The sequence below is a fragment of the Toxotes jaculatrix genome, chromosome 3 (genome assembly GCF_017976425.1).
Source record: "Toxotes jaculatrix isolate fToxJac2 chromosome 3, fToxJac2.pri, whole genome shotgun sequence".
NCBI lineage: Eukaryota > Metazoa > Chordata > Actinopteri > Toxotidae > Toxotes > Toxotes jaculatrix.
In genome coordinates this window covers 27154402-27178902 of record NC_054396.1, presented here as the reverse complement: position 1 = coordinate 27178902, position 24501 = coordinate 27154402, and the positions used below count along the sequence as shown (strand labels likewise).

At 36.3% G+C, this 24501-nt stretch overlaps 2 protein-coding genes and 1 long non-coding RNA gene across 3 annotated transcripts in view; 1 reads left to right on the top strand and 2 right to left on the bottom strand.

Moving 5' to 3' along the window:
• wu:fc11c11 (piggyBac transposable element-derived protein 4) overlaps positions 1-2006 on the bottom strand; it is a 2493-nt gene extending 487 nt beyond the window's left edge. Inside the window, exons 1-3 of the mRNA XM_041034317.1 lie at positions 1648-2006; positions 142-1470; positions 1-48 (exon numbers count right to left, since the gene is read on the bottom strand). The exon at positions 1-48 is cut by the window's left edge and continues 487 nt beyond it. Coding sequence (XP_040890251.1) covers positions 1-48; positions 142-1470; positions 1648-1817 — 1547 coding nt within the window. The 5' untranslated portion in view covers positions 1818-2006. The remainder of the gene's footprint in view (positions 49-141; positions 1471-1647) is intronic.
• A 4844-nt stretch (positions 2007-6850) lies between these two features.
• The window catches only part of LOC121179466, a 34225-nt gene continuing 16574 nt past the window's right edge, over positions 6851-24501 (top strand). Inside the window, exons 1-2 of the long non-coding RNA XR_005893875.1 lie at positions 6851-6909; positions 10150-10644. This is a non-coding gene — a long non-coding RNA (uncharacterized LOC121179466). The remainder of the gene's footprint in view (positions 6910-10149; positions 10645-24501) is intronic.
• Positions 7779-9789, bottom strand: LOC121179450 (nuclear factor 7, ovary-like). Its single transcript, XM_041034319.1, has one exon. It carries the CDS (start codon positions 9716-9718, stop codon positions 8183-8185), a length of 1536 nt encoding a protein of 511 aa, XP_040890253.1. The 5' UTR covers positions 9719-9789; the 3' UTR covers positions 7779-8182.

Here is a 24501-nt window from a genome sequence, read left to right as displayed (position 1 = left end):
TGATAGTACCCGATGAGGGCGTCGGAGAGGTCCACTCCACCCATACACCTGGGGAAATGACAGATAGACCAATACATTAGAAACTCACAAATCACATGTCAAAGGGCACAAATCCATTTGCATAAACTGTACTGTACTCACCGGTTGTAGTCTGTTATGGCTGGAGGAACTGGAACATTCTTGACAGTCCAGCGGCCACTGTTGTCCCTCACCTTCCTCTTCACTGTGTCCTTCCCGTGTGCTGTGTGCATGGTGGAGCAGAGGAACACATCTCTTGTGTCCCGCCACTTAACAAAGAGGAGAGAGCCTGTGCGAATCCAACGGATGCTGCCACGGGGAGATTTTGAGTCCAGGGCATTTTGTTCTATTCTGGGGTACCCCACCCTGTTTGTCCTCATGTTAATGGTACCACAGGCCCAGATCCTCTGCTGCAGAAGATCCTGGAAGAGGGCTGGACTGGTATAGAAATTATCGACAAATAATTTATACCCCGTGCCCATCAAACTGGTGTTCATCAGCCTCATTACACAATCATATCCGAGTCCTTTGCCACTGATTCCCTCACTCTTTCCTTCATACACAAAGAAGTCCCAAGTGTAACCATTGTGTGAGTCAGCCAGAACGAAAAGCTTGAAGCCCCAGCGCACAGGCTTGCTTTTCATGTACTGCTTGAAAGACACACGTGCTTTCGAAGCAACCATTCTCTCATCGATGGAAATCTCCTGCCCTGGGTGGTAGTTCCTGCGGCAGGCATCTCGAATGTCATTGTACAGCGGCTTTATCTTCCCCAAATGGTCAAAGGCAGCCGTGCCACGTCGTGCATCATTTGCTGCATCATCTGCGGTGCTGCTTAGATGAAGAGCATGACAGATGGTGAGAAACTTTTTTCCAGTAATCACTCTCTGTGGGTACGGTAAAGAGTACAATCTACTTCCTCGCCAATAATCCGTCAGAGAGGAACACTTCACAAACCCCATGTAGATGACAACAGACAAGTATGAAAACATGTCCTGCAGCGTGATATCGGCCCATGGTGTGGATGGTTTATCATAGTTGGCTCTACCGTGTTCATTTGTGTTATTCACAATAGTCTGTAGAATGCTGTTGCTGAAAAAAAGCTGGAAGAGCTGCAAAGCAGAGTAATTAGTTGTAGCCAAGTGCTGTAATCCTGGTGGTCGTGCGGGGCGGAAGGTGGGCTGGGGTGGTGTTATGTCAGGCTCATCAACACCACACCACCTCTCCTCAGATTGTGTTTCTTCTTGTCTGCTACTACTGCCTCTTCCTCTGCCCCTCCCCTTCCCCTTCCCCCTGCCTCTACCTCTTGCTTTTCTGGTGGATCTTCTGGAGGGGGTCGTGGTATCCTCAGATGAGGAGCTACTGCTTGCCCGAGTTGTCCGTGACCTCTTGGCAGGGGGAGAATAAGAGGCATCAGAATCGCTCTCTGTCTCTGAATAAGTTGAATCGTTTTGCCTCAAATGTGAGAAAAAGTAAATAAATTAGGCTTTTATTCACAGAACTACACACACACACACACACACACACACACACAGGTAAACAAAGCAAGAACAAAGGACTAAGTTTGCAAAATGTTTTTACGGATAAGTTGTATTTACAGTAACTGTATAAAGTATAAAAAGTTACACTTACTTGTCAAGATCATCTCCTTCTGGAAACATATCTTCTGCAGCTGAGTCAACCGATGACACCAAGCTTGCTGCATCAGACACGTCCTCGTCGGAAAAGTCACTTTCCCTTCTTGTACATTCCCCAGTCGCCTCCGCAGCAGTGTCATTGTTCTTTTCTGTGCATTCTGCCATCTCTCAAATCTCTGTAAACTCCGCACTGTACAGGTAGATGCAAGGTAGACGCTACGTACGCACGACTAACCGGCACACAGTATATATGTTTACGCACGGTCTTTTAGCGCATCCTCCTTCCGAAACCCCGACATGCTGCACATTCCCGCGACAGGAATTTCATTGGTCTTTGAAGCTGGTAATGGCTAATACTGTGGTAATGGAGGGGTTTGTCCTACCAGGCTGCCGTACTGTGGTTAGATGTCAACAAGAAGAAGTTGGTACGGTGGCCGAGAAAGGCCACGCAAATGCAAAAGCCACAACACAAATGCCGTTTGTGTTGCGGCTTTTGCGTTTGTGTTGCGACTTTTGCATTTGCGTGGCCTTTCTCGGCCACCGTAGGTTGAAGCTTAAAGTACGTTCGTGTGTTCCCCTCAGACTGATAACGCAGATATTAAAACTTAATTGCCCCCCGGGGACATAAAGTTCTCTGAATCTGAATCTGAAACTGAATCTAACAGCTGTGGCTGGTTTGGTTGTTGCTGTCATGTTAACATGTTAGCAACATTTACATGCTGATGTTTAGCAGGTATTATGTCAACTTTGTCTGCAAAAGGTTTTTGACCCAATGTTGGCGACAGATGAAAAGTCAGAGGTCAAGACATGATTTTTGTTTTAGGGATTCGCATTGGTATCACCAAAACGCACTCACACCCTACGTTATCGGACTACATTTCAAAAAATAACTATTTCAAATTTAACTTTATTTAAATTTCAAATTAAAAGTGGCTCCTCAGCTCTGTATTAACAGGATGAGTCTGTGAAACAGAACAGACGGCCTGTCAAACTGCAGCATCATGATGTGGGCAGTTTATTTTAGAAGTAGGTCAGTTAAGTTGTCTTGTGCTGCTTCTTGGTAACGCATTCATTTACATTTATAAATACCTTGACCTTGTAAAACCAGATATCACACGATGCCGTTCATATCAAATGTCACACACGTCATGAGACTGACTGCTCTGAGAGGTTGGTTATTCATTCATATCCAGTTCAGCCATTTCATTTAGGATAAATTTGAACTGGATGTCAAACTGCAGCAGGTTGGTGTAATATTTCATTCATGGTAATTACATTAACATATTTAAACCAGCAATGTGTCAGTCTGTCTCTAAATACTTTCCGACGTCCCTTCCCTTCCTATGGCTCTCAACCCCGAGCCCACTGCTAAGATTTCAAACTTACAGATGACTCACACACATATGTGGTTTCTGAGAAAGACTAATTTTCTACACTAATTTTCTAATGTAAATTCATGCTAATGAAGGAACATGTCACCCAGTGCAACAGTTTGGCTCATTGATGTGCTTTTTATAGATTCTGGGGAACAGTGGAGCTCTGTGTTACAGCGGGACGAGACATTTCAGGCATTGGATGCATCACATAATCCAACTCACTGGCTCTTATTGGTCTAAATTTCTTCAGCTGAAGGTGCAATGAGGTTTTTTCATGTTCAGAATCTCATCCTGGATTTTCTTTTTCCGGCCTTTACTCATCGCACTGTAGAATTAAGTCTGTATTACAGGAACATCGTTACTTTGAAGTCTTATCTTATTGGTTGAGTAATCATGGAAGTTTTTCCGATGGGGCCTCGCCTGGTGATTGTTGTTAATGAGGCTTTGAGTTCTTCTAGTCCGTTGGTTTTATTTAACGAAATCTGATGATATCAATAAAGGCAGCTGGTCATCAAGTTTGCTCTGGTTTTAACTCAAGTCAGCAGCTGGACGGGATGAGCATACAGTACATTTGTTCACTGTGTTGTCCTGAAAGAAAGGAGGGGGGGTGGAAAAAAAAGAAAAGGAATATAAGCGTCAGATCAGTGGGAGCAAACAGAGTGAGGTGAAACTTGGCAGAAAGTGTGGAACAGAATGACGTCTGTTTACTGGACGGATCAGAGGTTTTGTTTTCGGTCAACGGATCAGAGAGGACACGGTGAGGCGGGACTGAGGGAGAAAAAGGGAGAGAGAGGTTTGCTTGTTGTGAGTTCCCTCCAATCTAACCCACGAGGACCTCTAGTGGTGAGAGGAGATTCATTTCCATTTCATTTACTGTTTTTCATCTTGGGAAATGCTCGACTGTGATTCCCCTGATTTAAAGTTTAACATCTGTGTAAAAACATTTGATAAATGGTTTACAACACACTGTAATGTAGTTGTAATTCTTTCTTTATATTTTTATATGTTCAAGTGTTTAATACATCTTCTATAAAGGTTTTATAAGCTGTATTTGATGGCTTGCTGGCACCTAAATTCATTAGTGATCCCTCCAAACCATCAGTTCTGCAGTTCTGAATTTCAGTGAGTCATGGACAAAGGGTAATAGTTCAGTCTGTAATAAGCCACCGGCAGAAGTCATTTACAAATGTCCTGCAGCCTTTTAGCAGAGGGGACAGTGTCAAACTTTCAGTGTCATTCTTATTAATGGCTGGTCTATAAAGAATTAGCAAATGATTTCTGATAATTAATAGTAATAGAACTGTTAATTATAGCTTATAAAACCTTTGGTGCATTATCAGAAAGGGATAACCATACTTTATAACAACTGTGTTTTGCTATATTTTCATCTGTTCATACAGCAGCCTCCGTTTGCAGGTGCCCACAGGAGAAAGTATAGTTCTTGACCATTACATTAATACTTGGAAACTTGGAAAGTTGTGACTAACATTAGCTGCGTGTTTTCACATTTTGAATATGTTTTTGAAAATTGAGGGAAAAGGTGAAGTGTGTATGTGTTTGAATGGTTTAAAGTTCTGCTGATATGTGAACCACACTGTGCAACATTCGATCTTTTTTCTGGGGGTCTTGGAGGCCTTGTGTTTCCGTAATCCTGCTGCTGTTTAGCTTCAGATAACAGGTGGGCAAAGTGCACAGTATTTTCAGTTGACCTTTGATGTGACCCACTTCAGTAGTTTGTTGCTGTGTGTGATCAGGCGACATAATGGCTCTCAGGTTCAGTGTTTGTTTGCTGGAGTGTTTTAAAGAGGAACTGCAGGAGTAACAGTGTGTGAGTCAGACACTGGAGGAACGGAAACGTGATACCATTTCAACATGCTATTGTATGAATAGTGTTAAATGTTAACATTTACTCTTGTAAACTTGAACTCCAACACTTTTAATAGACATTGTTCAGGGAGTCTCTGCCTATGGAGATCCTCATGTCAGTTCTTGCAGTCGCAGCAGCTTCTGTCTGGAAGAACTGCACACCTGTCGCTACGATCATCGGCACAAAACCAACACATCAGTACTGACATGATGCTTATAAAACTTTACAAGAACACGTTCTTCTTCTCCATGTGGCATCATCCAAAAAAATATATAAATGCACCTACACATACAAATTAATAATTCAAAAAGAAATTATAGCTCACATTTTCCAGGTTTCAATTCTCTGAAATGCACAACAGCAGAAAAAAGTGTTATCTGCTGCTCTGTATGTGTTACCAAGCTGCAGTCATCAACTGCACTACTCCATGTTGTACTTCTTTTTTAGAATTTACACTCACACTCCATCTAAAACAGTCTGTGGTTGGCCATAATACATTCCCTAGCCCCAAACCCTAACTATCACAACCAAATGCCTAACCTAAATCCTGATCCGGACCCGAACCTAAACCTAATTCAAACCTGAATCCTAGAACCTAGTCTTAACCCTCACAAAGCACTCTCTACCCATGGAGACCTCAATTTGCGTCCCCACAGAGTTTCAGGGTTAAGACACACACACACACACACACACACACACACACACACACACACACACACACACACACACACACACACACACACACAATAAGTCTATGATAGAAGTGATTTATCATTCTGAGGTAAGTTGCTAAAAATAGCACCATGGCGCATCCTACCTGTGTGTTTGTGTGTGGCTGCGTGCAAGAGTGTGTGTATTCTCATAAAATCACTCAGCTGTGCTGACCAATCAGATGATGACCTCCTGCTGACATCACAATGATGCAGAACCCGAGAAAATGAATGATGATCGTTCAGATAAAGACACTTCAACCTTAACAAACAGAAACAGCTTCTGTTCAACAGCTGTTTCTGTATTTAAAACAACAATTTGTAAAACTTGCAGCAAATTATACATAAACATATATTAGGGCTCGGCAGGTTAACGCGTTATTATCGCGTGAACGCATTCATTAATTAACGCCGATGATTATTTTATCGCGCATTAACGCAGTTTTTATTATTATTTTTATGAAAGTCCGTTGCTCACATACAGACACACGATGGGTCACAGGTGAGGCGGGATGTTGATCAGTATTGGCTTGGGATGGGTGTCATCACGCGTCTCAGCTAATGAGAGCGCTTGGGGTGGGCCTTAGACTGCCGCACCGCTCACCTGAACCGGAACAGAAAAGAACCGGCCAGAAAATGGAGAAAGGTACCCAACTCTTACACGGGCATTTTCGCTTTAAATCTCTTGTAGACGGTGGAGTTCATAGAACCAAAGTTGTTTGTGGCCACTGCAAAGTTGAATTTTCTTATCACCGGAGTACTTAGAGTCTGAAGTATCACTGAAATGCAACACACCCCGTTGATGCCAGCGAATCACCCACCCAAACAAACAGCGACAGTAAATCCCAGCAGTGTACGTTTTTTTTTTTTTTTGTATGTTCGACCACTTCACTGGGACACTTGCTACTGAACATAGACTATTCGTGCTGCTCGCTCATAAGAGAAAGATGTTCCTTCCGGTACCTGTTCAGAAAAAAGAAAATCTATATCAAACGTTAGTGCCCTGGCAGTGGCAAACAGCTTTGGTTTTATATTTGTTTTGATTACATTAATCTTTAAGTTGAGATTTACATGAAATATTTTAACTGCTACAGTGTAAAGGGAATACCCTGTTAACAGCTTATTTGCAGCTTGCATCTTATTTGTTCAAACTGAATGATATTGCACTTTTGTTGATATAGCAGTACAAATTGCGGGTAGTGTTTCGTTTTTTTTTTTTTTTTTTGCAGAGGCTGACTGAAGGATGAGGAGGAGATGAGACAGAGGAGAGGAAGAAACTCAGTGGAGCCAGAAAGATGGAGAAAGTAAGGACAGTGCAAATTATTCAAGATTTAAAGAAAAAGATGCAGGAGGAAAAGAGACTGATTCAGAATCAGCCCAGGAGTCAAGTGATGGAGCTACAAACTCTGAGAGGCAGAAAAAAAATAATTTTCATGATAATTTTTTTAAAGGCATAATCTACAAAAGACTGGAGTAAAATAACCTCCAGATCTTTTAATTCAGGGATCAGCACTGTGTAACAATTCTATTCATTTTCTAGTCTCCGTTTGCTGTTTAAAGCCTGTTTACATAAATCAGTTTTGTAGACTCTGGCAGTTAAATGGTTGGGGAACACATAATGCTACATTTCCACTCAGTGAGTCAAAGTGTTCACTTAATTGTGAAGTTCAAACAAATTAATTCTCCATCAGTCAGTTCTGTTAGTCACTTATATTCTAAACGCTGTGATAGAGAGCAGAAGTGAAACTGGGACTTAGTAAGAAAAGTAAGAAAAACCTCATTGAAAATCCCCCTGACATTTGTTACTTCATTACAAATCTAAACTAAAAATACAGACTTGGTGGAGACAACAGATGCAGCTGCAGCTGATTTTCTCCTTTCTTTTTTTTTTTTTATGTTGTTGATTTTGTAATTCTGTAATGCTTTGTGTTACTGGATTTTTTTGTAGGTGTAGGTTTCAAAAGATGACCCTGCAGATGATGAACAATAATTAAAATCACCTTTTTATCAGGATCTGTCAGAATAAAATGAACAGTGTTGATGAAGATCCCTTAACTGTAAATCAACCACAGAGATGTGGAGGGCGACGAGCCTTCAGTGGCTCATGGTACAAAGACAGTCCCTGGCTGCCATCCCATTGTTTAACTTATTGTCCTTAAAAACAAACACAAATACATAGAAATGTGGGGGAGAAACTGAACGAGAGTTTATTCCATTAATTTACAATCCACATTTTGAGCATTTAGCTGGTTTTCTTGTTCACTGTTATTATGACACAGAAAAACTGACAAACAAACACATTCTAAACAGCCCCAAATAAGAAACACACACAAAAAAAAGCAGGAGCAAGGCAAAAGAACAGGACGATCAAAAGCAGGTATTAAAGATATTAAAGATATATACCTGTTCCTGAATCACCAAAATAAAGCTTCTCTTTTACAGAAAGGATCATCTGTTTGTTTTCATATTTCATCAAAAGACATTAATCTGCTAACGTACAATCTGAAAAGAAATCTCAACCCAAAATAAGATAAAATAACTGATGGAGCAGAATTAAAATGATTCTACTTGTACTGATTAGTCGTCGTAACCATCCTCATCTTCAGAATCCCTGCTGAACATGTCGTCTAAAGCCCTACGCAAGACAGCTCTGCGAATGACATCGTCGCTGTCATCCTCCTCATCCTCCTCATCTTCATCATCTTCATCATCCTCCTCATCTTCGTCATCCTCCTGAACCACCTCTGATAAAATATTAATTGGGAAGGTATCTCTGTTGCCAATGAATGGAAACAGCTTTTCAGTGAAGGTGTGTGTGAAGGTGTGAATGAGAGCATCAGTATCCAGATCAGAGAACGACAGTTTTCCTCTTTTCCAGTCCAGATTAACTCTGATCTGCTGGAGCTTCGCCTTCACTGACAGAACCACTGGTTGGGCCGATGGGGAGAAGGCTCTGTATTTTCCATCAGACAAACTTATTCTCCATATTCCAGACCATATTTTTCCTTTCCTCTTCACAGTCTTTGCAGCAACACCCAGAGACCAGATTGTACTGTCTCCAACCTCGACGTCCCAGCTGTGAGTCCCAGAGTTAAAGCCCTCAGAGCCCAGGACAGAGATGAAAGAATCAAACCTCTCTGGATTGTCAGGAAGCTTCTCTTTCTCTCCACGTCTCACACTGGTCAGATCTTCAGACAGGATGAGGTCTGGATGAGCAGAGTTTGGATCCAGAATCACAGGAGTGTAGGAGACCATCTCCTTCATCTTGTTCCAGATGTTGAAGGTCAGGTTGCCCAGGTGTTTTGCCACATCTATCAGAGCTCCTGAGACCAGCTCTGGATCATCGGGCAGGGGGCGCTGCTGGATTCTTTTGACTGCAGCCTTGTAGTTCTGCAGGAATGAGACGTCTTCAGCTCTCAGATCCTTTTGTGTGGCTCTGATTGTGTCTGACAGAGCTGCTATTTCTCTGCTCAGAGCCTCAATCTTCTCCTTCATCATCTGACTCTTCTGCTCCTCTTCCTCCCTCAGAGCAGTGATCCTGGCCTCCTCTTCCTGTTGTAGAAACCAGTGAAGCTTCTTAAACTTCTCCTTAATCTCCCTCTCTGTGTGTTGGGCCTGGACCTTAATGTGTTCTGCTGTTTGATCACAGTTTCCTTTAAATTCTTCAAAGAGCTTCATTTTCTCTTGTAAAGGCTCCAGAGATTTCTGGAGCTCTTCTCTGTGATCCTGTGCTGCTTCGTCGATGGGTCTGATTTCGTGGTTGTTGTGTGATTTTGAATGCAGACAGACGAGACACACTGGCTGCTGATCGTCCAGACAGAAGAGTTTCAGTTTCTCAGAGTGCAGACTGCAGAGAGGCTCAGATTCTGCTGAAGCTCTCTGATCCCTCTCCAGTAAAAAGGCCTCACACAGGTTCTTTAAAGCCAAGTTACGAGGTGGATCACTCTTTGATGATCTCCTCTTACAGCACGGACACTCCTTTTTGTCTTTCTCTCTCCACCATCTCTGCAGACAGTCTTTACAGAAACTGTGGCTACATGACAGAACAACAGGATTTTTAAAAACATCCTGGCAGACTGGACAGGAGAGATCCTCTTCTGACTGGAAAGACATTTTCTCTCTGAGAAAACACACTAAGCAGAGCACTCAAACAGGAACAAAGCCCAGTATGGTTTCCTACCTCTGCTGGAAAAGTCTCTCGCAGTTACTTTTAATTTAACCAGCGTTCGATCAGCTATCTGCGTTCGATCTGGACGTGTTGATGTTCCAGTATTTCAGGGTTTTGTTGTGTAGCCGTCGTCTGACAGTTGAAGTTGTGTGTTTAGTCCGTAAGTCCTCTCTTTAATCGTATAAGAGAAACAATGTTATTTCCTGTTTAAGTCCTTAAAGAGGCGTAAGTTTCATTTTGATGCTTTTGGCATTGTAAAGTGGTTCCACCTGTTTTCCCAGGTCAGAGCGTGGCAAAGGTAGGCTCCCAACCTGTCCTGCCACTCTGCACATACTGCTTGGTATACTGAGATTTTTTTTTTTTTTTTTTTGCAGAGAGTGATTGAAGCGATGAGGAGGAGAGAAGAGAGATTAGAGGAAGAGAGAAACTCAGGATGCAGCATACTGACATGTTCATTCCTCTATGGCCACAGTTCACCATCTTCTAATGGCTCCTTCCAGCAGGATAATGCTTCATGTCACAAAGAAAAGGTCGAAAGTTGTGAAAAAAAAGTTGTGATGCAATCATGTCAACCTGGACCAGAGTCTCAAAGGAAAGTTTCCAACATGTTGTGGAATCAATGCCACGAAGAACTGAGGCTGGTCTGAGAGCAGAGGAGGAACTACCCGATGTCAGTACAGCGCTAAGCTGCTGCATGAGAAGCTTATTCACAGTAAAACGCTCCATTGTCAAACACGATCGAAGGCCGCCAGGTGAAGCGGATCATCTGTGTGTCAACATTCAACAAATCACACTGCAGTGGGACTTTATGTGACCTGGATCCTGACCGCTTCACCTCCATGATGGAAAAGAGACTTCAGCATCAATCAGTGTGAGTAAAAAAACAAAAACACACCCCTCTCTCGCTCTCTCTCTCTCTCTCTCTCTCTCTCTCTCTCTGTGAGCTTCTAAAATGGGACCAGTTTGCTGTTTATTGTTGTTATTTACCACAATGAAATTTATCTCTGGCTTGTGATTGTTATTTTTTTCACATTTTGTTTGATTTATCAAATATATATATATGTATGGAGAGAGAGAGAAGCAGGTTAATCAATAATGAAAATAACTGTCAGTTGCAGTCTTAAGGCCAGTATGTCATACGTCATACCTGCTTTTTGTATTTGGTCGAGCTCTGTTTACAATGATAGAAATGGATCAAAGCAGCAAACTCTGCCATTTTTGCTCGATAAAATACTTAACTGATTAATCAGTGTTCCATAATCGGTCATTTCAGTGACATCTTACGAAGATGTTTGTCTAAAGATTCTGTACCAGTGGGGAGAAAAGGCAGATATTATATAAAATTATTACTGATTTTCTTTACATCTGTGGGAAGAGTTCAGATGACTTCTGTTCTAATGAGATAAACAGCTGCGGAGCAGAGAGGCTGTCGTCTTATTTCCCGATGAGTCATCAGCTCTGCATGAATTCACTGTCATCCAGGGTTACCATGAGTCACTATCACAGACATGAAATGACACGAGCAAAAACAGTCAGAAACAGATTCTCAGTGATCAACTCTTACACATACTGAGAGTTGTTTTGTGTTTTCTTTCTCTCTCATATGTTTACACATGAAAACTTTGATGGCTAAGATGAGACGAGGCCTCCGTCATAAGCCTGCATAGTTCCAGAGCTCTAATAGAGTCTGAGTCTTATCAAGGTTTCACATCTTGTGGTGAATCCTCTGAGGTTTTTCGTTGAAGTCTTCTCTTGATCATTGTCCATGAACATTCTTGTCTCTCTGTACAGTCATAAAGGGTTTTTTCTTCACGATTCAAATAATTTTCTGCTCTTGTGGTTCCCCCCCTCCACCACATCATTTGCTTTTTTTTTAAGAACAAACTGAACTGATGATTTTAACAAACCAGCGACATCTGATGTCTCTCTGACAGATTTGTCCTTTTCTGAGCCTTATTATTTTCACATCAGGTGAAGTCATCTCACGCTGACTTCACCTCAATCTAAATGGCAGCTCTCAATCAACTCTGAACCATGTGCATGTAGCTTTTGTGTATGAACTAACAGTGAAAGTAAACAATAACAATGAGCATTTAGCGGCCAAGTGTCCAGTTACTTTTGAAATTTGTAATTTGGCCATCAGGTGTTAAAAGGACTGTATCACCCTCACAGTTCTTTCTTTATTGAAATAAACCTTCTCAAATGAAAGCTGAGACTTGGCACTTTAATGTAGTTTCTGTTATCAGACTGAATGTGCTGAAGCTCAGAGCCTGTAGAACAGTAAACGTGGTTCAGTCCATTTACTTACAGTCGGGACAGTTTAGTAATTCATGAATCACAGGAGAAGTTTTACTGCATTAAAAAGCACTTTTATTGATATTATAAGTACATTTTGCTGATAATACACACCTCTGTGCTTAAACAGGATTTTGGATGTACGACTTTTCCTTATAATTAGTATTTTTACATTGTTGTGTGTTGTACAACATTGTTGTGCTTTTGGCTAAGTGAAGGATTTGAGTTCTTCTTTTATCAAGTGCTTCTTGATAAGAGATGTAACTGTTTCCATGAAGCTGTGTGACACAAAATTTCACAGTGTGGAAGTAAAGTGGCCTCTGCTGTGGTGTGCTGTGCCCCTTGGTGGTGCAGGGTGGAAGTGCAGCTGGTGTAACACCGGTGCAACACACCTGACGCACACAGATTTGTGCATAGTCATGGTGAGTCATTGAGCAGTTGTGAGACAGAGCGAGCGAGGTAGAAAGTGAATAGAGAGTGAGAGAGAGTATCTGGGTCGGCCTGACTCACCGCTGTGTAACGGTCAGTGTGTGTTGTAACGATGAGTAAGTGCCGTGGAAGTGATCTCCCTCTCTTCTCTGTGGCACAAGTGAAGTTGACTCTACAGGCTTGTAAACAAAAGCTGATCTTAACCTGGACCTCGTGACAGCTCAGAGTCATAGCTTCCTTTTTACTCTTAGATGCAATAGATTTATTCGGAGTGTCCTCATCTTCTTTTCCTTCTTTAAGTCTAAGATAACTCTGAGACACTAAAAGTCTTTAGGGAGAGAAGGTTGTTTTATTTGATTTGTTTTGATTTGATTTGATTTGATTTGATTTTGGCCGTCTCCCTCAAATGCTTAAAAAGCAAAAGATTGTAATAATGAGTAAAGAGTAATAAATGTGCTGTATTCAACATAAATTGATCTCACTCCAAAAATAATTTCACTGATAACAAGAAGGTTATCATGGAGTGTGAGGTAATATTATCCTTTGTGTGATATGACTGTAATGGAGGGATCACAGAGTTTAGGATGTAATCTCTGCTTTGCTTGAGAAATCAGATTAGTTTCTTCTTATTATGTGACTTAAAAGCAACTAAAATTCCAAATCTTTGGAAAACTATTTTTTTTATCATTTCTTTTTGGCTTTTGCCTGTGCTTGACTGTCAGTTTACAGAAACAGAAAACACTGGGATAGAGGGCGTATGACGGCCAAGAGTCAAACAACAAACATTGCAGATATGTGGCATGTGCTCTAACCATCCAGCTGCCAGCTCAGCTCACAGCATCCAGGCATCTGTACAGAAGGACTGAGACAGATTTAGACTTCCCTCCCTGCCCTGCTTTACATGAGTCCCATAACTTGATCCACAGGAGCGTTTAAAACGATTTTACTTAGGCCAAAAAAATAGTTTTCATTTACAAAAACAACAAAAAAAAGAATTGTCTGTGGCAAAAGGTCATTGAGGTCCAAACATCTGGGAGCTCTAGATTTACTGGATGGAGGCGTGCATGCGTGCGTGCGTGCGTGCGTGCGTGCGTGCGCGTGCGTGTGTGTGTGTGTGTGATTCAACTCCCTTGCCTTCCACCTGTTGCCCCTGAGCATTATATGACACTAATTAAACACACACACACACAGCAGGTGAGGCAAAGAAAGAACAGGGGAGGAAAGAAAAGAGAAGATCAAAAAAGTCTGAGTCATTGTTGTTGAAGAGATCGGGGGAGGGAGAGAGGGAGAGACATGAGTCACTGCTTTAGCCACTCACCCGCTGCTGTTGGTATTAAGTTTGTTTTAAAGTTACTCCTTGAAAAACATCTTACACAATACAAAATGTCATAACGTCATAGTAAAGTAAGGCGTCAAAATCGGGCAAAAAAAGTCAAAAAATTTTTTGACCTCAAAATGTCATAAAAAACGTCATAGTATAGTAAGGCGTCAAAATCGGCCAGAAAAAATCTAAAAATTTTTTGACCTCAAAATGTCATGAAAAACGTCATAGTATAGTAAGGCGTCAAAATCGGGCAAAAAAAGTAAAAAAATTTTTTGACCTCAAAATGTCATAAAAAACGTCATAGTATAGTAAGGCGTCAAAATCGGCCAGAAAAAATCTAAAAAATGTTCACCTCAAAATGTCATAAAAAACGTCATAGTATAGTAAGGCGTCAAAATCGGGTAAAAAAAAAGTCAAAAAAATTTTTTACCTCAAAATGTCATAGTATAGTGAGGCGTCAAAATCGACCAAAAAAAGTCAAAATTTTTTTTGACCTCAAAATGTCATAAAAAACGTCATAGTATAGTAAGGCGTTTTTTCCGACAAAAAAAAGTCAACATTTTTTTTTGACCTCAAAATGTCATAAAAAACGTCATAGTATAGTAAGGCGTTTTTTTCGGCCAAAAAAAGTCAAAACATTTTTTTGACCTCAAAATGTCATAAAAAACGTCATAGTATAGTAAGGCGTTTTTTTCGGCCAAAAAAAGTCAAAATTTTTTTTGACCTCAAAATGTCGTAAAAAAACGTCATAGTATAGTAAGGCGTTTTTTTCGGCCAAAAAAAGTCAAAATTTTTTTTGACATCAAAATGTCATAAAAAACGTCATAGTATAGTAAGGCGTTTTTTTCGGCCAGAAAAAGTCAAAATTTTTTTTGACCTCAAAATGTCATAAAAAACATCATAGTATAGTAAGGCGTCAAAATCGGGCAAAAAAAGTCTAAATTTTTTTTTACCTCAAAATGTCATAAAAAACGTCATAGTATAGTAAGCCGTCAAAATCAGCCAAAAAAAGTCAAAAAATTTTTTGACCTCAAAATGTCATAAAAAACGTCATAGTATAGTAAGGCGTCAAAATTGACCAAAAAAAGTCAACATTTTTTTTGACCTCAAAATGTCATAAAAAACGTCATAGTATAGTACGGCGTTTTTTTCGGCCAAAAAAAGTCAAAATTTTTTTTGACCTCAAAATGTCGTAAAAAACGTCATAGTATAGTAAGGCGTTTTTCTCGGCCAAAAAAAGTCAAAATTTTTTTTGACATCAAAATGTCATAAAAAACGTCATAGTATAGTAAGGCGTTTTTTTCGGCCAGAAAAAGTCAAAAATTTTTTTGATCTCAAAATGTCATAAAAAACGTCATAGTATAGTAAGCCGTCAAAATCAGCCAAAAAAAGTCAAAAATTTTTTTGACCTCAAAATGTCATAAAAAACGTCATAGTATAGTAAGGCGTCAAAATTGACCAAAAAAAGTCAACATTTTTTTTGACCTCAAAATGTCATAAAAAACGTCATAGTATAGTCAGGCGTTTTTTTCGGCCAAAAAAAGTCAAATTTTTTTTTGACCTCAAAATGTCATAAAAAACGTCATAGTATAGTAAGCCGTCAAAATCAGCCAAAAAAAGTCAAAAATTTTTTTGACCTCAAAATGTCATAAAAAACGTCATAGTATAGTAAGGCGTTTTTTTCGGCCAAAAAAAGTCAAATTTTTTTTACCTCAAAATGTCATAAAAAATGTCATAGTATATTAAGGCGTCAAAATCGACCAAAAAAAGTCAAAAATTTTTTTGACCTCAAAATGTCAAAAAAAACGTCATAGTATAGTAAGGCATCAAAATCGGCCAAAAAAAGTCAAAAATTTTTTTGACCTCAAAATCTCATAAAAAACGTCATAGTATAGTAAGGCGTTTTTTTTTGGCCAAAAAAAGTCAAAATTTTTTTTGACCTCAAAATGTCATAAAAAACGTCATAGTTTAGTAAGGCGTTTTTTTCGGCCAAAAAAAGTCAAAATTTTTTTTGACCTCAAAATGTCATAAAAAACATCATAGTATAGTAAGGCGTCAAAATCGGGCAAAAAAAGTCTAAATTTTTTTTTACCTCAAAATGTCATAAAAAACGTCATAGTATAGTAAGCCGTCAAAATCAGCCAAAAAAAGTCAAAAAATTTTTTGACCTCAAAATGTCATAAAAAACGTCATAGTATAGTAAGGCGTCAAAATTGACCAAAAAAAGTCAACATTTTTTTTGACCTCAAAATGTCATAAAAAACGTCATAGTATAGTACGGCGTTTTTTTCGGCCAAAAAAAGTCAAAATTTTTTTTGACCTCAAAATGTCGTAAAAAACGTCATAGTATAGTAAGGCGTTTTTCTCGGCCAAAAAAAGTCAAAATTTTTTTTGACATCAAAATGTCATAAAAAACGTCATAGTATAGTAAGCCGTCAAAATCAGCCAAAAAAGTCAAAAATTTTTTTGACCTCAAAATGTCATAAAAAACGTCATAGTATAGTAAGGCGTCAAAATTGACCAAAAAAAGTCAACATTTTTTTTGACCTCAAAATGTCATAAAAAACGTCATAGTATAGTCAGGCGTTTTTTTCGGCCAAAAAAAGTCAAATTTTTTTTTGACCTCAAAATGTCATAAAAAACGTCATAGTATAGTAAGCCGTCAAAATCAGCCAAAAAAAGTCAAAAATTTTTTTGACCTCAAAATGTCATAAAAAACGTCATAGTATAGTAAGGCGTTTTTTTCGGCCAAAAAAAGTCAAATTTTTTTTACCTCAAAATGTCATAAAAAATGTCATAGTATATTAAGGCGTCAAAATCGACCAAAAAAAGTCAAAAATTTTTTTGACCTCAAAATGTCAAAAAAAACGTCATAGTATAGTAAGGCATCAAAATCGGCCAAAAAAAGTCAAAAATTTTTTTGACCTCAAAATCTCATAAAAAACGTCATAGTATAGTAAGGCGTTTTTTTTGGCCAAAAAAAGTCAAAATTTTTTTTGACCTCAAAATGTCATAAAAAACGTCATAGTTTAGTAAGGCGTTTTTTTCGGCCAAAAAAAGTCAAAATTTTTTTTGACCTCAAAATGTCATAAAAAACGTCATAGTATAGTAAGGCGTTTTTTTCGGCCAAAAAAAGTCAAAATTTTTTTTGACCTCAAAATGTCATAAAAAACGTCATAGTATAGTAAGGCGTTTTTTTTCGGCCAAAAAAAGTCAAAATCTTTTTTGACCTCAAAATGTCATAAAAAACGTCATAGTATAGTAAGGCGTCAAAATCGGCCAAAAAAAGTCAAAATTTTTTTTGACCTCAAAATGTCATAAAAAACGTCATAGTATAGTAAGCCGTCAAAATCGGCCAAAAAAAGTCAAAAAATTTTTTGACCTCAAAATGTCATAAAAAACGTCATAGTATAGTAAGGCGTCAAAATCGGCAAAAAAAAGTCAAAAAATTTTTTGACCTCAAAATCTCATAAAAAACGTCATAGTATAGTAAGGCGTTTTTTTCGGCCAAAAAAAGTCAAATTTTTTTTTGACCTCAAAATCTCATAAAAAACGTCATAGTATAGTAAGGCGTTTTTTTTCGGCCAAAAAAAGTCAAAAAATTTTTTGACCTCAAAATGTCATAAAAAACGTCATAGTATAGTAAGGCGTCAAAATCGGGCAAAAAAAGTCAAAAAATTTTTTGACCTCAAAATGTCATAAAAAACGTCATAGTATAGTAAGGTGTGTTTTTCAGCCAAAAAAAGTCAAAATTTTTTTTGACCTCAAAATGTCATAAAAAACGTCATAGTATAGTAAGGCGTCAAAATCGACCAAAAAAAGTCAACATTTTTTTTGACCTCAAAATCTCATAAAAAACGTCATAGTATAGTAAGGCGTCAAAATCGACCAAAAAAAGTCAACATTTTTTTTTACCTCAAAATCACAAAAAAAACGTCATAGTTTAGTAAGGCGTTTTTTTCGGCCAAAAAAAGTAAAAAATTTTTTTTTGACCTCAAAATCTCATAAAAAACGTCATAGTATAGTAAGGCGTCAAAATTGACCAAAAAAAGTCAACATTTTTTTTAACCTCAAAATGTCATAAAAAACGTCATAGTATAGTAAGGCGTCAAAATAGGCAAAAAAAAGTCAAAAAAATTTTTGACCTCAAAATGTCATAAAAAACGTCATAGTATAGTAAGGCGTTTTTTTCGGCCAAAAAATGTCAAATTTTTTTGACCTCAAAATCTCATAAAAAACGTCATAGTATAGTAAGGCGTTTTTTTCGGCCAAAAAAAGTCAAAAATTTTTTTGACCTCAAAATGTCATAAAAAACGTAATAGTATAGTAAGGCCTTTTTTTCGGCCAAAAAAAGTCAAAATTTTTTTTGACCTCAAAATGTCATAAAAAACGTCATAGTATAGTAAGGCGTCAAAATCGGCCAAAAAAAGTCAAAAAAATTTTTGACCTCAAAATGTCATAAAAAACGTCATAGTATAGTAAGGCGTTTTTTTCGGCCAAAAAATATCAAATTTTTTTTTACCTCAAAATGTCATAAAAAACGTCATAGTATAGTAAGGCGTTTTTTTCGGCCAAAAAAAGTCAAAAAAATTTTTGACCTCAAAATGTCATAAAAAACGTCATAGTATAGTAAGGTGTTTTTTTCGGCCCAAAAAAGTCAAAATTTTTTTTGACCTCAAAATGTCATAAAAAACGTCATAGTATAGTAAGGCGTCAAAATCGGCCAAAAAAAGTCAAAATTTTTTTTGACCTCAAAATGTCATAAAAAACGTCATAGTATAGTAAGGCGTCAAAATCGGCCAAAAAAAGTCAAAATTTTTTTTGACCTCAAAATCTCATAAAAAACGTCATAGTATAGTAAGGCGTCAAAATCGGCCAAAAAAAGTCAAAATTTTTTTTGACCTCAAAATGTCATAAAAAACGTCATAGTATAGTAAGGCCTTTTTTTCGGCCAAAAAAAGTAAAAATTTTTTTTTCCCTCAAAATGTCATAAAAAACGTCATAGTATAGTAAGGCGTCAAAATCGGCCAAAAAAAGTCAAAAAAAATTTTGACCTCAAAATGTCATAAAAAACGTCATAGTATAGTAAGGCGTCAAAATCGGCCAAAAAAAGTCAAAATTTTTTTTGACCTCAAAATCGCATAAAAAACGTCATAGTATAGTAAGGCGTTTTTTTCGGCCAAAAAAAGTCAAAAATTTTTTTGACCTCAAAATGTCATAAAAAACGTCATAGTATAGTAAGGCCTTTTTTTCGGCCAAAAAAAGTAAAAAAAATTTTTGACCTCAAAATGTCATAAAAAACGTCATAGTATAGTAAGGCGTCAAAATCGGCCAAAAAAAGTCAAAAAAATTTTTGACCTCAAAATGTCATAAAAAACGTCATAGTATAGTAAGGCGTTTTTTTCGGCCAAAAAATATCAAATTTTTTTTTACCTCAAAATGTCATAAAAAACGTCATAGTATAGTAAGGCGTTTTTTTCGGCCAAAAAAAGTCAAAAAAATTTTTGACCTCAAAATGTCATAAAAAACGTCATAGTATAGTAAGGCGTTTTTTTCGGCCAAAAAATATCAAATTTTTTTTACCTCAAAATGTCATAAAAAACGTCATAGTATAGTAAGGTGTTTTTTTCGGCCCAAAAAAGTCAAATTTTTTTTTGACCTCAAAATGTCATAAAAAACGTCATAGTATAGTAAGGAGTCAAAATCGACCAAAAAAAGTCAACATTTTTTTTGACCTCAAAATCTCATAAAAAACGTCATATTTTGGTAAGCCGTCAAAATCGGGCAAAAAAAGTCAAAAAAATTTTTGACCTCAAAATGTCATAAAAAACGTCATAGTATAGTAAGGCGTCAAAATAGGCAAAAAAAAGTCAAAATTTTTTTTGACCTCAAAATGTCATAAAAAACGTCATAGTATAGTAAGGCGTTTTTTTCGGCCAAAAAAAGTCAAAATTTTTTTTGACCTCAAAATGTCATAAAAAACGTCATAGTATAGTAAGCCGTCAAAATCGGCCAAAAAAAGTCAAAAAATTTTTTGACCTCAAAATGTCATAAAAAACGTCATAGTATAGTAAGGCGTTTTTTTTCGGCCAAAAAATATCAAATTTTTTTTTACCTCAAAATGTCATAAAAAACGTCATAGTATAGTAAGCCGTCAAAATCGGGCAAAAAAAGTCAAAATTTTTTTGACCTCAAAATGTCATAAAAAAACGTCATAGTATAGTAAGGCGTCAGAATAGGCAAAAAAAAGTCAAAAAAATTTTTGACCTCAAAATGTCATAAAAAACGTCATAGTATAGTAAGGCGTTTTTTTCGGCCAAAAAAAGTCAAAATTTTTTTTGACCTCAAAATGTCATAAAAAACGTCATAGTATAGTAAGGCGTCAAAATCGACTAAAAAAAGTCAAAATTTTTTTGACCTCAAAATGTCATAAAAAACGTCATAGTATAGTAAGGCGTCAGAATAGGCAAAAAAAAGTCAAAAAAATTTTTGACCTCAAAATGTCATAAAAAACGTCATAGTATAGTAAGGCGTTTTTTTTCGGCCAAAAAAAGTCAAAATTTTTTTTGACCTCAAAATGTCATAAAAAACGTCATAGTATAGTAAGGTGTCAAAATCGACTAAAAAAAGTCAACATTTTTTTTGACCTCAAAATCTCATAAAAAACGTCATATTTTGGTAAGCCGTCAAAATCGGCCAAAAAAAGTCAAAAAAATTTTTGACCTCAAAATGTCATAAAAAACGTCATAGTATAGTAAGGCGTCAAAATCGACCAAAAAAAGTCAACATTTTTTTTGACCTCAAAATCTCATAAAAAACGTCATAGTATAGTAAGGCGTCAAAATCGGGCAAAAAAAAGTCAAAATTTTTTTTGACCTCAAAATCTCATAAAAAACGTCATAATATAGTAAGGCGTTTTTTTCGGCCAAAAAAAGTCAAAATTTTTTTGACCTCAAAATGTCATAAAAAACGTCATAGTATAGTAAGGCGTCAAAATCGACCAAAAAAAGTCAAAAATTTTTTTGACCTCAAAATGTCATAAAAAACGTCATAGTATAGTAAGGCGTTTTTTTTCGGCCAAAAAAAGTCAAAATTTTTTTTGACCTCAAAATGTCATAAAAAACGTCATAGTATAGTCAGGCGTTTTTTTCGGCCAAAAAAAGTAAAAATTTTTTTTGACCTCAAAATGTCATAAAAAACGTCATAGTATAGTAAGGCGTCAAAATCGGCCAAAAAAAGTCAAAAATTTTTTTGACCTCAAAATGTCATAAAAAACGTCATAGTATAGTAAGGCGTTTTTTTCGGCCAAAAAAAGTCAACATTTTTTTTGACCTCAAAATCTCATAAAAAACGTCATAGTATAGTAAGGCGTCAAAATCGGGCAAAAAAAGTCAAAATTTTTTTTGACCTCAAAATGTCATAAAAAACGTCATAGTATAGTAAGGCGTTTTTTTCAGCCAAAAAAAGTCAAAATTTTTTTTGACCTGAAAATGTCAAAAAAAAACGTCATAGTATAGTAAGGCGTTTTTTTCGGCCAAAAAATGTTAAAATTTTTTTTTACCTCAAAATGTCATAAAAAACGTCATAGTATAGTAAGGCGTCAAAATGTCATTAAAAACGTCATAGTATAGTAAGGCGTTTTTTTTCGGCCAAAAAAAGTCTAAATTTTTTTTGACCTCAAAATGTCATAAAAAACGTCACAGTATAGTAAGGCGTTTTTTTCGGCCAAAAAAAGTCAAGAAAATTTTTAACCTCAAAATGTCATAAAAAACGTCATAGTATAGTAAGGCGTTTTTTTCGGCCAAAAAAAGTCAAAATTTTTTTTGACCTCAAAATGTCATAAAAAACGTCATAGTATAGTAAGCTGTCAAAATCGGCCAAAAAAAGTCAAAAAAAATTTTGACCTCAAAATGTCATAAAAAACGTCATAGTATAGTAAGGCGTTTTTTTCGGCCAAAAAATGTCAAATTTTTTTTGACCTCAAAATGTCATAAAAAACGTCATAGTATAGTAAGGCGTCAAAATCGGGCAAAAAAAGTCAAAATTTTTTTTGACCTCAAAATGTCATAAAAAACGTCATAGTCTAGTAAGGCGTCAAAATCGGCCAAAAAAAGTCAAAAAACTTTTTGACCTCAAAATGTCATAAAAAACGTCATAGTATAGTAAGGCGTCAAAATCGGCCAAAAAAAGTCAACATTTTTTTTGACCTCAAAATGTCAAAAAAAACGTCATAGTATAATAAGGCATCAAAATCGGCCAAAAAAAGTCAAAAAATTTTTTGACCTCAAAATGTCATAAAAAACGTCATAGTATAGTAAGGCGTCAAAATCGGCCAAAAAAAGTCAAAAAAATTTTTGACCTCAAAATGTCATAAAAAACGTCATAGTATAGTAAGGCGTCAAAATCGGCCAAAAAGTGTCAATTTTTTTTTTGACCTCAAAATCTCATAAAAAACGTCATAGTATAGTAAGGCGTTTTTTTCGGCCAAAAAAAGTCAAAAAATTTTTTGACCTCAAAATCTCATAAAAAACGTCATAGTATAGTAAGGCGTTTTTTTCGGCCAAAAAAAGTCAAAATTTTTTTTGACCTCAAAATGTCATAAAAAACGTCATAGTATAGTAAGGCCTTTTTTTCGGCCAAAAAAAGTCAAAATTTTTTTTGACCTCAAAATGTCATAAAAAACGTCATAGTATAGTAAGGCGTCAAAATCGGCCAAAAAAAGTCAAAAAAATTTTTGACCTCAAAATGTCATAAAAAACGTCATAGTATAGTAAGGCGTTTTTTTCGGCCAAAAAAAGTCAAAAAAATTTTTGACCTCAAAATGTCATAAAAAACGTCATAGTATAGTAAGGCGTTTTTTTCGGCCAAAAAATATCAAATTTTTTTTACCTCAAAATGTCATAAAAAACGTCATAGTATAGTAAGGTGTTTTTTTCGGCCCAAAAAAGTCAAAATTTTTTTTGACCTCAAAATGTCATAAAAAACGTCATAGTATAGTAAGGCGTCAAAATCGGCCAAAAAAAGTCAAAAATTTTTTTGACCTCAAAATGTCATAAAAAACGTCATAGTATAGTAAGGCGTCAAAATCGGCCAAAAAAAGTCAAAATTTTTTTTGACCTCAAAATCTCATAAAAAACGTCATAGTATAGTAAGGCGTCAAAATCGGCCAAAAAAAGTCAAAATTTTTTTTGACCTCAAAATCTCATAAAAAACGTCATAGTATAGTAAGGCGTTTTTTTCGGCCAAAAAACGTCAAATTTTTTTTGACCTCAAAATGTCATAAAAAACGTCATAGTATAGTAAGCCGTCAAAATCGGGCAAAAAAAGTCAACATTTTTTTTGACCTCAAAATGTCATAAAAAACGTCATAGTATAGTAAGGCGTCAGAATAGGCAAAAAAAAAGTCAAAAAAATTTTTGACCTCAAAATGTCATAAAAAACGTCAAACTATAGTAAGGCGTTTTTTTCGGCCAAAAAAAGTCAAAAATTTTTTTGACCTCAAAATCTCATAAAAAACGTCATAGTATAGTAAGGCGTCAAAATCGGCCAAAAAAAGTCAAAATTTTTTTTGACCTCAAAATCTCATAAAAAACGTCATAGTATAGTAAGGCGTTTTTTTCGGCCAAAAAACGTCAAATTTTTTTTGACCTCAAAATGTCATAAAAAACGTCATAGTATAGTAAGGCGTCAAAATCGGCCAAAAAAAGTCAAAAAAAATTTTGACCTCAAAATGTCATAAAAAATGTCATAGTATAGTCAGGCGTTTTTTTCGGCCAAAAAAAGTCAAAAAATTTTTTGACCTCAAAATGTCATAAAAAACGTCATAGTATAGTAAGGCGTCAAAATCGGCAAAAAAAAGTCAAAAATTTTTTTGACCTCAAAATCTCATAAAAAACGTCATAGTATAGTAAGGCGTTTTTTTCGGCCAAAAAAAGTCAAATTTTTTTTTGACCTCAAAATCTCATAAAAAACGTCATAGTATAGTAAGGCGTTTTTTTCGGCCAAAAAAAGTCAAAATTTTTTTTGACTTCAAAATGTCATAAAAAACGTCATAGTATAGTAAGGCGTTTTTTTCGGCCAAAAAAAGTCAAAATTTTTTTTGACCTCAAAATGTCAAAAAAAACGTCATAGTATAGTAAGGCGTCAAAATCGGCCAAAAAAAGTCAAAAATTTTTTTGACCTCAAAATCTCATAAAAAACGTCATAGTATAGTAAGGCGTTTTTTTCAGCCAAAAAAAGTCAAAATTTTTTTTGACCTCAAAATGTCAAAAAAAACGTCATAGTATAATAAGGCATCAAAATCGGCCAAAAAAAGTCAAAAAATTTTTTGACCTCAAAATGTCATAAAAAACGTCATAGTATAGTAAGGCGTCAAAATCGGGCAAAAAAAGTCAAAAATTTTTTTGACCTCAAAATGTCATAAAAAACGTCATAGTATAGTAAGGTGTGTTTTTCAGCCAAAAAAAGTCAAAATTTTTTTTGACCTCAAAATGTCATAAAAAACGTCATAGTATAGTAAGGCGTCAAAATCGACCAAAAAAAGTCAACATTTTTTTTGACCTCAAAATCTCATAAAAAACGTCATAGTATAGTAAGGCGTCAAAATCGGCCAAAAAAAGTCTAAATTTTTTTTGACCTCAAAATCTCATAAAAAACGTCATAGTATAGTAAGGCGTCAAA

Coding starts and splice junctions, on each gene's coding strand:
- LOC121179450 (XM_041034319.1), bottom strand. CDS start 9,718: ATGTCTTTCCAGTCAGAAGAGGATCTCTCCTGTCCAGTCTGCCAGGAT.